Source organism: Mobula hypostoma, chromosome 21, assembly GCF_963921235.1.
Source record: "Mobula hypostoma chromosome 21, sMobHyp1.1, whole genome shotgun sequence".
Taxonomy (NCBI): Eukaryota; Metazoa; Chordata; class Chondrichthyes; order Myliobatiformes; family Myliobatidae; genus Mobula; species Mobula hypostoma.
This window is the reverse complement of record NC_086117.1, coordinates 23,321,898-23,334,558: the sequence shown is the minus strand read 5'-3', so window position 1 is coordinate 23,334,558 and position 12,661 is coordinate 23,321,898. Positions and strand designations below refer to the sequence as shown.

The 12,661-nt window shown below is 42.1% G+C and overlaps 1 protein-coding gene across 2 annotated transcripts in view; it reads left to right on the top strand.

Moving 5' to 3' along the window:
• The first annotated feature begins 10,262 nt into the window (after window positions 1–10,262).
• Window positions 10,263–12,661, top strand: part of slc25a25b (solute carrier family 25 member 25b) — a 40,883-nt gene continuing 38,484 nt past the window's right edge. For both annotated transcript variants that reach the window (XM_063073619.1, XM_063073618.1), the window contains exon 1: window positions 10,263–10,633. In XM_063073619.1, the coding sequence (XP_062929689.1) occupies window positions 10,406–10,633 (228 nt within the window). In that variant the 5' untranslated portion in view covers window positions 10,263–10,405. The remainder of the gene's footprint in view (window positions 10,634–12,661) is intronic.

Below are 12,661 nucleotides of genomic sequence, written 5' to 3'. Positions count from 1 at the left end.
GCAAACAAGGTGATGGAATTTATAAACTGCACTCATGATCTTGTGGAGACTTTATGGCACGTTGCCCATAGCCATCGAGAGTCTCTGTGGCCAGTACTATTCACCATGCCCCACCTTGCACAATGACCAGTTAGTAGCTGGCTGTATATATCACACCTGCTGGGCTCCATGTTGACAACTGTGGGAATCACCAACACATCAGTAGGGGACACTGTGCTGAAGCAGGCTAAATTAGTTCAAGGCATTACATGTGGGAACGACAATGCTATTTTTAAGAACCTCACAAATGAAGTTCTTACTCTGCAACTTTCAGAAACAATGATAAGATGACCCACAATACTGTTTTAACACCACAAAAAATGACATGGAACTATTTCCAGAATATCCTGGCATAAAACAAACGGCAATTGCTTCCATCAATGTGACCTACAGGCATTAGAGAGATAATTTTCACTGCATTAAAACAAACTGTATCTATTGACAACGCTGTGTCAATGAATGAGCTGGAGATGGGGCACAGCACAGAACTGAGCCCTCCACAAATAGTCCATTGTGTAGCAAACACTTGGGAATAGTCAATTTAAAGAGAAAAGAGGAAAAAGATTTCATGACAGAAATTACAAAATTAATATGGTTTCCTTCCGATTTTTGTTTAAATGGATTTGAGTTGGCGGATTGATGTTTTTCTTTTATGGAAGCTTGTATGGCGTATAGCTCTGGGGTTGTGCTCCCAGTGGTTTTTTTTTCATTTTTTTTAGTTGCTAGGGTTTTTTTTCTTTCAAAAAAATTCTTAACACTTTATTTTTCTTCTTATTATTGATATATTGCTTAGCTTTGTTAATCAGTTATTTGCTAATTTACAAATGTACTTCTTCATTGTACATATTGACATATTATCTTGATTACATTAATGTATTTTTTTGTTGATCTTTAATACTAATTAATAAAAAAAATTACAACAATTTCTGCAGGGTAATTTCTCCTGGAAAATATAGCATGGAGTGTGGTCACATAGAAATTATATGCTCATGATGATCTATATTGTGCATTAAGCATGATTGCCAGGAGATTTACAGTATGTAATCATTTCTACACTGGCTTTCGCTCCACTCCCACTTTGGAAGACTCATTCAGTAGTGTGTTTCTAAAACAAGTACTACTTTTCTGCCTATAAACCTTTAAAATCCATAAATAAAATTTCTATTAATATATAGCAGTATCTGGGGTAATATTGCTGTAAAATTTAAGAGTTGAAATTGTGCTCATATTACTATTTAGTCACACTTCATTCTAGTGACACATTGTGTGCGGCATTTTAATAGCCTGGAGATTTTGCATTTGAATTTATTTTTCAAATAGCATAATCAGATACAGTGCGTTCAAACTCCATAGGCTGAACATATTCAGTTTATGATGAAATTTCTGATCCCCTTAATCTGTGAAAGGATTAAGTAAATTGCTGCAGACTTTGATTTTGTTAGACCAGCTCAAAACAAAATAACATAAATAGATAGTGAACTAGTCCCCTTGTCAACACTCTATGTCCTACATTGATACTGACATAGTCATAGCAGTTGGTCTTGGGGTCGTACAGCCCGCCGTGCCTCTATTGCCCTTTTCGTCTATCTGTGCTAATTCAATTTGGCTGCATTAGGACAGTAGCCTTCACGTGGTTAATCCAGCTGAATCTCTCTTCTGTTCAATTAGATATTTGGGATGGAGCCAGGGTTGTCCGATGAGGGGAGATTAAGTAGACTGGGCCTTTTTCTCTCTTGACTTTAGGAAAATGAAAAGGATATCTCATAGAAATATACATAGTTCTCACAGGGCTTGACAGGGTAAGTGTAAGGATGATATTTCCCTGGTAGAGGTGTCTAGAACCAGGGGTTCACGACATCAGAATAAGGGATAGGCTATTTAGAACACAAATGAGTAGGTGAAGGTGGTGAATCTTTGGAATATTTCACCAACAGACCATATAGACTTTGCACTCAGTATTTTCAAGAAAGAGATTGATACATTTCTTAGATACTAATAACATCAAAGGATGTGAAGAAAACAGCTCTGTGATTAAAGAAATCAACCGTAGGCTTATTGACAGGCAGAACAGGTACAATACACCAAATGTTAACTCCTGCCTCGACTTCTTATGCCCCTGGATTTTATTAGTTTGGAACTCTGTCATGACTTTGTTACTGAATGTCAATGATAGGTGGCTCTGCTCTTTAAGGAGATGGTAAGTGCCAAGTGCTTCCGATGCATGTACATTATTTGCCAAATTAGTCCATTCTTGAATGTTGCTTAGTTTTTTTCACATGCAGACTTGGACTGCTTGATTTCATATGGAATTGAAAACTGAATTCAGTATAGTCTACTGATAATCACACATCTCTACTTTTAACCCGATGTTGGAAAGGCCATTGGTGAAGAAATTGAAGAACTGAAGATTTTTCTTTTGATATCTTAGATTGCAGGAAACAGAGGCCAGAAGACTAGAACTTGCTGAAAGATGCACACTTACATAACATACAACACATATTGTAGCTAAATTTACACCTTCTTTAATGATCTCTTCCATATAAATGGATATTACTATTTTCAAGTATTAAGCGTCACTGGAATGCATCTGAAAATTGAAAACTCTTATATTTTTGCAGAATGTGGCATTTTTCTCTATTACTTTGCTAGAAAAATTTACGTACTACATGAAAAATATTTATCCTAGTTTCTCCTTAAAGATCAATGGAATTCATGTTCCTACCTCTGCCCTCATTCGTAAGGATTGATTATAAATTGATAACCCTCAGTCATTGACTCCATAGCTCATGTTCACAATTCATTGTAAAATATGTGACATAACTAGACAATTACGTGGCTTAACTGGACAAATACCAACAGACACTTCTCCAGGTGTTGATGAGAAACTTGATAAGAAATATTGGGAGCAGAAGCAAAACCGGAATAAGTCCACATTTCCCATATTACTTATTCTCAGAACCAGATGATAATTGATAACTTTTCTTGTTTCCAAGCTTTGCTTCAGACATTGTTTTATTCTGAAACAGTAGAAAGACAATGTTTTCTTTCGTTGAACGGCAATCTCTTTGAATCTCATAATGCTCAGAGGCAAACTCCACCCAATAGTACACTGAATGGTAAACTGCAGCGGGGAGTCCCTATCTGATTTCAAGACTACTTCTCAGATCAGTCAGGCATTTTCATGAGTCCAAGCCATACATTGCAAGTATCCATATTGCATCATTATGCTGAGCGTGAGAAATTGCAGCCAATTTAGTTACATAAAGAAGGTGGTTTTCTGATTCTCATTTAAATTCAATTTCACATTGCTAACCTTTAGGAAGACTACAAATCACAAGGACCAGGACAGTGGGAAAGTGGAGAGGGTTATCTGTTGGCATACATGGGAAATTCTCAAGAATTTTCACCCTCAGATTTCTCAGGCTGTGGTTTCTCAAGCTGAACTTCCATAATCCCAGGTGTTCGTCAAACATGCACCAACTTGAATCTAAAGGGTGAGAATTCAGGCATCCCACGTCTGAATTTGGATGTTCTAGCAAGATGCACACGAACAGACTAATGTTTGCTATCTAACTGGAACCCAGTAATTTTCTCACATTACCAGAGCATTGTGTCAAGTCTTGCTGTGTCAATGGGGAGGTGGTGCTCTGATCATTTCTTTTCTGAAATCTTTTTTGCCCAGCTTGGCTCAGCATTGGACCATGAGGCACCTACCAACTTGTCTGAGGCCCTTTTGTTTTCAGTGAGCATTGTGGACAAAATGTAGGATCCAAGGTCTTCATCTCATCATTGCAACAATAACTTTTGTCTTAGCATATTTATAAAATGACAGTATGTCTTATGTTTATCATTTCAGGTTCTGGACACTGGCACCCAAACTGTGGTAAGAAAGTGTCCTCTAGTTTCATGTCCACATGTGAGAAGCAATAACTCCATTTCGATCCAACAGGAATTGAATAACTGAGAATTTCAAGCATTATATATATATATATTTTTTAAATTTTGTCCCTTACATTCAGAAACAATAAAAAAAAGAAAAACAAACAACAGAGGAATTATTAAATAATTTCTTGGCACTTGTCTTTTGGAAGAAGACATTCAATATACAGATATACTTGATAATGAGGAAATGAAGGAATTACATATTAGTCAAAAATATTATTAGAGAAGTTGATGAAATTTAAAGCAGTTAAATATCAAGGACATGAAGTTTTTTTATGTATAGGATTGTGAAAGAGATAGATATGGTGGGTGTGCTCCGATTACACCTTCCAAAGTATGTGCATCTTGGAAATGTTTCTGTGAATTGGATAGCAAATCTTAAAGCCACTATTCAAAAGAGGAAGGGAGAGAAAATATAATACCATTGACTTGCTAGACTAACACCAATGGTAAAAAAGAAACTGAAATTTATAATGAAGGATTTGCTAGATTGAGCAGAGCCAATAAGAATTTATGAAAAGAGAATAATACTCAATTAATTTGCTGGAATACTTTGGAGGATGTGACGAATCAAGTAGATTTGGTATATTTCAACTTACCAAAGGCCACACACATGAAGCTGATCAACCAGGTTACAGCACATGAAATTGGGGGTAATATATGGACATGAATTGACAATTGTTTACGGGACAGAAAACAAAGAGTTGGAAAAATGGATTGCTATCAGGTCAGAGACTGAAATTAATGGAGTACAGCAAAGAACACTGCTTGAGTTTTCATGATTTATATGAACTATTTGGCTGAGAGAGCCAAATAACATATTTTCCATTTTAGTTTTTAATATTGAACTAGAATTGACTAAGGAAGAGGGTGTGAAGGTCTCAACAAAGTATCAGTAAGTAAAGTGATTGGATGAAAATCTAGTAGACAGATTATTGTCTGGACCTATGTGAAGTGATCCACTTTGGTGCACACAGTGGAAAAACCGGGTACAGGTCCTCTCCGAGGTACATCAGGGTTCAGTTCCTGTAAACTATTCATAACCCAGAGAGTTTGCAAGTTGGAAATGTGGCCACTAACTGAGTTCCCAAATGGCAGTAGATGCTGCCGCCTCACAGTTGCCAGAACCAGAAAATCCATCCCACTGCCCTCTCAAATGTGTGTTCGTATGTACAATCTGCACATAAATTTAGTGTTGATAACTTGGAGATGACCTCCATTTGATAAATGGGTGTTAATGCCTTTCGCTGTACAATACGACCTCCACGGTGAGTGTCTGCCCCTGGACTGAGGGGGAGGGGCAAGGCAAAACACCTTTATACAGGACCTGTGGGAGGAGCCACAGGGGCAGTCAGCAGAGGGGCCTGTCCAGACAGTTAACCCAGTTACAACATATATATGGTTTACCACAGACCTCCATTTGATAAATGGGTGTTAATGTCTTAGAGGATCAATCCTGTGCCCAACACATTGTTGCAATCACAAAGAGACAGGCCTGTGGCTCTGCTTCATTAGGAGCTTGAGGAGATTTGGTATGTCATTAAAGACTCTTGCATATTTTACAAATGTACGGCGGAGAACATACAGTCGGCTTGCATCACAGCCTGGCATGAAGCCTACAATACACAGGAGATTATAAGATCATAAGATATAGGAGCAGAAGTAGGCCATTCAGCCCATCGAGTCTGCTCTGCCATTCAATCATGGGCTGATCCAGTTCTTCCAGTCATCCCCAATCCCCTGCCTTCACCCCCTACCCTTTGATGCCCTGGCTAATCAAGAACCTGTCTATCTCTGTCTTAAATGCACCCAATGACTTGGCCTCCAAGCCACTCATAGCAACAAATTCCACAGATTTACCACCCTCTGACTAAAGTAATTTCTCCACATCTCAGTTCTAAGTGGATGTCCTTCAATCCTGAAGTCGTGCCCTCTTGTCCTAGAATCCCCTACCATGGGAAATAACTTTGCCATATCTAATCTCTTCAGGCCTTTTAACATTCGGAATGTTTCTATGAGAACCCCCCCTCAGTTAGATTAGATTATGAGGACACTCAATCCTTATTTATTGTCATTTAGTAATGCATGCATTAAGAAATAATACAATGTTCCTCCAGAATGATATCACAGAAACACAAGACAAATCAAGACTGAAAAACTGACAAAAAACACATAATTATAACATATAGTTATAACAGTGCAAAGCAATACCGTAATTTGATAAAGAACAGACCATGGCACAGTAAAAAAAGTCTCAAAGTCTCTCGAAAGTCCCATCATCTCACGCAGACGGTAGAAGGAAGAAAAACTCTCCCTGCCATGAGCTTCCAGCGCCGCAAACTTGCCGATGCAGCACCCTGGAAGCACCCGACCACAGCCGACTCTTGAGTCCGTCTGAAAACTTTGAGCCTCCGACACCAAGCACCGAGCACCATCTCTGCCGAGCGCTTTGACCCCGGCCCTGGCAACAAACCGGGGATTTGGGGCCTTCCCCTCTGGAGATTCTCGATCACACAGTAGCAGTGGCAGCGAAGCAGGCATTTCAGAAATTTCTCCAGATGCTCCTCTGTGCTTCTCACGGCTGTCTCCATTAAATCAGGATTGTGCACGGCCTCTACTTCACGAATACGATATCAGTTCAGAGCGGCCACGTGCGCTGCGTCGCACCACCATCTTCTCCTTCCCTCCAATGATGGAGACTCAGCCAGCTTCACCATGGCAACACGCTCCCTGCCATCGAGGACATCCGCAAAAGGCCATGCCTCAAGAAGGCAGCATCCATCGTTGAAGACCCTCACCATCCAGGACGTGCCCTCTTCATGTTGCTACCCTTGGGAAGGAGATACAGAAACCTGAGGACCCACACTCAACATTTGAAGAACAGCTTCTTCCCAGACCATCATATTTTTGAACAGTCCACAAACTCTACTTCATTGTTGTTATTTTGTAACTTATAGTAACTTTTATGTCTTGCAGTACGGTATACTGATCCATTGAGTTCCCCCTGGCACTTTGCTTTTTTGTTTCAGGTTACAGCATCAACAATCAGTTATTGCAAGTGTAAAATGGGGGACACCTCCCTCTCCCTTATTAGGGAGAGAGAGAACCTGTGGATTGTCGAATGTTGGATGAAATGTTGGGGTAACTTTGGTCTGTGTCTTTGCTATTGCTTAGCACACGCTTGGGCTCGGTGACAGTACCGATGCGCTTTTTTTCGCTGGTGGGGGGAGGGGGGGTTCATTGCTTGATGTCGCTTACGCGCGGGAGGGGGAATCTGGGGAGGGACTTTGGGGTTCCCACGCTTAACTGTCTTTCATTCTTCGGGGGACTCCTCTGTTTTCGTGGACGTTTGCGAAGAAAAAGCATTTCAGGATGTATATCGTATACATTTCTCCGACATTAAATTTGACCTTTGAACCTTCGTATATTCTGCAAAATTCAGGATCAGAATCGGGTTTATTATCACCGGCATGTGATGTGAAATTTGTTAACTTGGTAGCAGCAGTTCAATGCAATACATAATCTACCAGAGAGAGAAAAAATAATAATAATAAATAAAATAAAGCATAATAATAAATAAACAAGTAAATCAATTACATACAAACATGGTATATTGAATGGACTATTAAAAACTGTGCAAAAACAGAAATACTGTATATTAAAAAAGTGAGGTAGTGTCCAAAGCTTCAAAGACATGAGAAGCACAGAGGATCATCTGGAGAAACTTCTGAAATGCCTGGTTCACTGCTGCTGTTACTGTGCGATCGAGAATCTCCGGAGGGAAGGCCCCAAAATCCCCAGCTTTGCCTGCTGCTGGCGACCGGGGCTGAGGTCGAAGCGTTCGGCAGAGATGGTGTTCAGTACTCGGTGTCGGAGGGCTGGTCGGAGGCTTGAAGTTTTCGGATGACTCAGAGTTGGGGTGTGGTCGGGCATGGCAGGGAGAGTTTTCTTCCCTCTCCCGTCTGCGTGAGATGTGGGACTTTCAAGAGACTTTGAACTTTTTTTTACTGTGCCCATGGTCTGTTCTTCATCAAGTTATGGTATTGTTTGCACTGTCGTAACTATATGTTATAATTATGTGGTTTTTGTTAGTTTTTCAGTCTTGGTCTGTCTTGTATTCCTGTGATATCACAAGGAATATTGTATCATTTCTTAATGCATGCATTACTGTGATATCACAAGGAATATTGTATCATTTCTTAATGCATGCATTACTAAATGACAATAAAAGAGGACTGCATGTCCTCATAACCTAATCTAATCTGAAGTCCATTTAGGAATCAGATGGCAGAGGGGAAAAGCTGTTCCTGAATCACTGAGTGTGTGCCTTCAGGCTTCTGTATCTCCTACCTGATGGTAACAGTGAGAAAAGGGCATGCCCTGGGTGCTGGAGGTCCTTAATAATGGATGCTACCTTTCTGAGACACCGCTCCCTAAAGATGTCCTGGGTACTTTGTAGACTAGTGCCCAAGATGGAGCTGACATAGTCTTGCCACTGCAGAAAGGATGTATTCACCAAAGAGGAATGCTGCAGAGATTCACTGGATGACTTCAAAGATGTTTGTTGAGGAGAGATAGAGTAAACTGTGACTGTATCCTCCAGAGTTTAAAATATTGGGAGAAAATCTGATTGAAATGCATACGATTCTTAAAGAATAACAGAAAAGGTGCAGGAAAAATGTTTTCCTGGTTGAGAAAAGACTCAAATGGGGGGAGGGTTTAGTTTCAGAATAAGGGGGAAACACAAGAGGTTTGGCGGATGCTGGGAATCTTGAGCAACACACACAAAGTGCTGAAGGAGGGGAATAAACAGTCACCCAATGAACCGTTTAGGGCTAAGGCCAACTCATCAGGATTGGAAAAGAGTGGGGCAGAAGCCAGAATAAAAGGGTGGAGGGAGAAGAAAGAGTACAAGTTGGCAGGTTATAGGTGAGGGGGTGGGCAGATGATTGGGGGTCATGAAATAAGAAGGGGGAGATGATAGGTAGAAGAGGGAAAGGGCTGAAGAAGAAGCAATCAATTAGGAGAACACAGCGAGCCATGGAAGGAGGAGAGGAACCAAAGGGACGTGAGGAGAGAAAGGTGAGAGGGGTAACCAGAATGCAGAATGGAGAAAGAGAGGAGAGAAATAACCAAAGTTAGAAAAATAGATGTTCATGTCATCAGGTTGGAGGCTAACAGGACTGACTATGAAGTGTTACTCCTCCATCCAGAGTTTGGCCTCATCATAGCAGCGGAGGAAGGCATGGCAGGCATGTCAGATTGGGAGTGAGAGGTCAAATTGAATTCAATAGCCTCCAGGAAATCCTGCTTTTTTGTGGCAGTCAAGAGTGAAGGTGCTCAATAAAACAGTCCCCCACTCTGCGTTTGGTCTCACTAATGTTGAGAACACTGGCTACCATGGATCACCCTGACAGTCTCTCAGGTGATGTGTCGCCTCACCTAGAAGGACAGTTTAGGGCCTGAATGGTCTGAGGTAGGAGGTATAGGGGCAGGTGGTCCACTCACCTGGTCTCACTTTTCACCTGTCAACTTGTACTCTTTCCTCTCCCCCATCTTCTTATTCTGGCTCCTTCTCCCGTCCTTTCTTAACCCGATGAAGGATCTCGCTGTTTGTTGATTCTCCTCCATAGATGCGGCCAGACTTGCTGAGTTCCTCCAGCACTTTGTTTGCGCTGCTCAGAAAAAAAGAGCCAGAAAGTTTGAGGTAAAGAGGAGGAATTTCTGGAGGGTGGTGAACTTTTCCAAGGGAAGCTCATCGTTGTGGTTTGTTGTACAGAACAGAAACAGATTCCTCAGTCCGTCTATAAGTGCCTATAAATTAATTCAAAACATACATATAAGGAAATTAAGGGAATCTAGGGTTATGGATATAAAGCTGAAAAATGGCGCCAAGGTAGATAATAAGTAATATTTATAAATGGCCGTAGAGGCTCAAAGGACGGACAATCTAATTCGTTTTTTAATATATATATGAGACGTTGGCAGCATTAGAATGGAAAAATCCGTCAACCCAGCGTTTTAATAACAGTTCATTCGCAAAGTTATCGGGTAATAAAGCTGTCCATCATTAGGCACCGCCCCACCTTCCGATTGGTGGAAGTTTGGACACACCCACTGAGATCCCCAGTTGGAGTGATAGATAATGATGTCAATGCTCTGTCCCGTGTTCCGCCCCCCGTCCAATGTCATTGGCTGATACGGAGACAGCGGCTGCGAGGATCTGTAACTGGAGTGGTCAACGTGCCTGTCAATCGAGTCCCGCCGCCATCTGAGTGGAAAGCCGTGCTGGCGAGCTTCTCGCGGCAGGAACCGGCGCGGGTGCTGTTCATTCACCCGTGTTCCCCCACCCCTCCCGCGGACGTCGTAACCGTCGATTCGGCCTTCGAGCCACCTTTCCCCTCAGAATCCAGCTCGCCCGGGAATGAAAGAACCTGCCCTCGCCTCGCCATTGTTCAGCGGCCTCTTCTGCGAGTGCGAGGCGGCGTGCCCGGCCGACAGTCACTGCCAGGCGGCCCGGCTCGAGCAGGAGCGGCGGTTCCAGGTCCTCTTCCAACAACTGGATGTCAACCAGGACGGCGGGCTGTGCGTCAACGACCTGGCAGCGGGGCTGCGGCGGCTCGGTGTCCACCGGACTGAATCGGAGCTGAGGGTGAGTCGTGTTTGGTTTGTTCCCGGCTCCAGCCAGCGGGCCTGGAAAATGCCGGCCGTTACATCTACTGGGTGGAGTCGAGGCGGTGCCTTGAAAGAGGGGCCCCTCGAAAGCGGAGTAATTCTGCTATTAGCACAATATTCGATTGGTCAGGCAGCATAAGCGAAGAAAGAGTTTCAGGCCGATGATTTTTCATCAGAACTTTTAGTGTTATTTCATGTGCATTGATTGTAGCGGCACAGCAAGCCAGTTTCATTGATGCATATGAAATTATAGCAGTCTTGTAAAAAAAAATCCATCCCCATTAAGATCTCAAAGATAGGAAATCGACTGTCTTTATCCGCTGTTATCTAAAATGAGAGCACCTTAAAAGGCTCTACAAACCAATCGGTTGTAATGTTACTTGTAAGTCATAAAACTAGACTGCTGACAACTGCATGATCACTGACTTTGGACGCAGCAAAGTCCACCTTTCGGAGATATCTTGGCATTAATGTCTAAATTCAGAAAGAGATGCTCTACGGATTAATTATGCTAGAATTGGACCAAACTCTTTCATCACAAACTGGTTATGATAGAACCACTGGCCGTTGAGTCTTAACAGAGGTGGCAGCATAGTGGGACGAAGTAGCCCTTGGAATTCTCAGTGTGGTCTACTGACTTCCCTGAAGTCTGATGGCATTTGACCAGACTGTAGCAAGGGACTTTCCAGCTTGTTATTCACACGGCTAGAACACTGGCGTTAGCAAAAAATGTACGCTGGCTGGGGTACTTAAGTATTCACCAGCAAGAGTGATTTGGTAGCACCAACCCTGACCACGCTGAGTCCTGAAGGACATAGCCATCATAAATGATTCATAGCTGGTAGAGAGAGAGAAATTTGAACTCATTCTTCTCCATCCAGTTGTACAGATGCATCAGGCTGTGACAGTATAGGTAGAAATGACTGCTTTGCAATGCTTCTAGAGACAAAGTCCAGTCTTCACACTGATAACATACTCCATTGTGTGAATTTACAACTGTACTAAATAAGATCTGGAGCTCATTTGGCATCCATGAGCAACTGAAATATAAAATGTGATCATGTGTAACCTTGAGGTCTGGCGTATCTTTATATCTATTATTGCTATCAAGCCAAGGAATCAACCCTAGTCCAATGAGGAGTTCAGCAGCACATGTCAGGAGCAGCATAAAAGATGAGATGCTATCCTGACGAAGCTGCAACAGGAGTCTACAGGTGTGCTACACAGTATGCCAAAGACCCCAGTAAGTGATCTCAAAATCAACAGACCAAATCTGCAGTCCTGTGACATCTGGTGGTTAATGATAATGAAGAAGGTGGTTCTCAGCCCCACTAGTGATCTTGCACCAATCAATATGTCAAAATTGTGCAGTCATCAAGTACCTGAGCCCTAGATTCCATTTGCAATTCTTCATTATTTATAACTATACATAATACAATTTCAACAGCATTCAGGCAGGGGTCAATGACGTTTGTGGCTCAAAATGTCAGGCAATCACCTTCTCCAGTAGGAAAACCTGGTCATTTACTTTTGACAGTCACCAGCTGACTGATGCTAGGTCCCCTGTCATCAGCATCTTGCATGTCACAATTAACCAGAAACTCACTCAAGTGGCCCAGCTGCATAGATACTGTCACTACAAGAATTAGTCAGGTAGCCTGCAGCAAGATATGTGTCTCCTGATGCTTTCCGGACTTTTTGCTTTCTATAAGGCCAATAACTCTCAAAAATCTCAACAAAGTAGAGTGGCACTCCAACTACATTAAACATTCATCCATCTATCTGCAGTGGGCAGTGACTTCAGTGTGTACCGTTTACACAATATACCACATTTACCTGAGTAGGCTAGTCCAACAGCACCTCCCTAATGCCTCCTCCTCATGACCTCTACCACCAAAAAGGACAAGTGAATCTGATGCACAGGAATACAACCACCTGCAGATATTCCTCCAGGTCTTGGAAGTATATTCTTGATCATGGGAATCTTTGGCCTCTGACAGTTCAA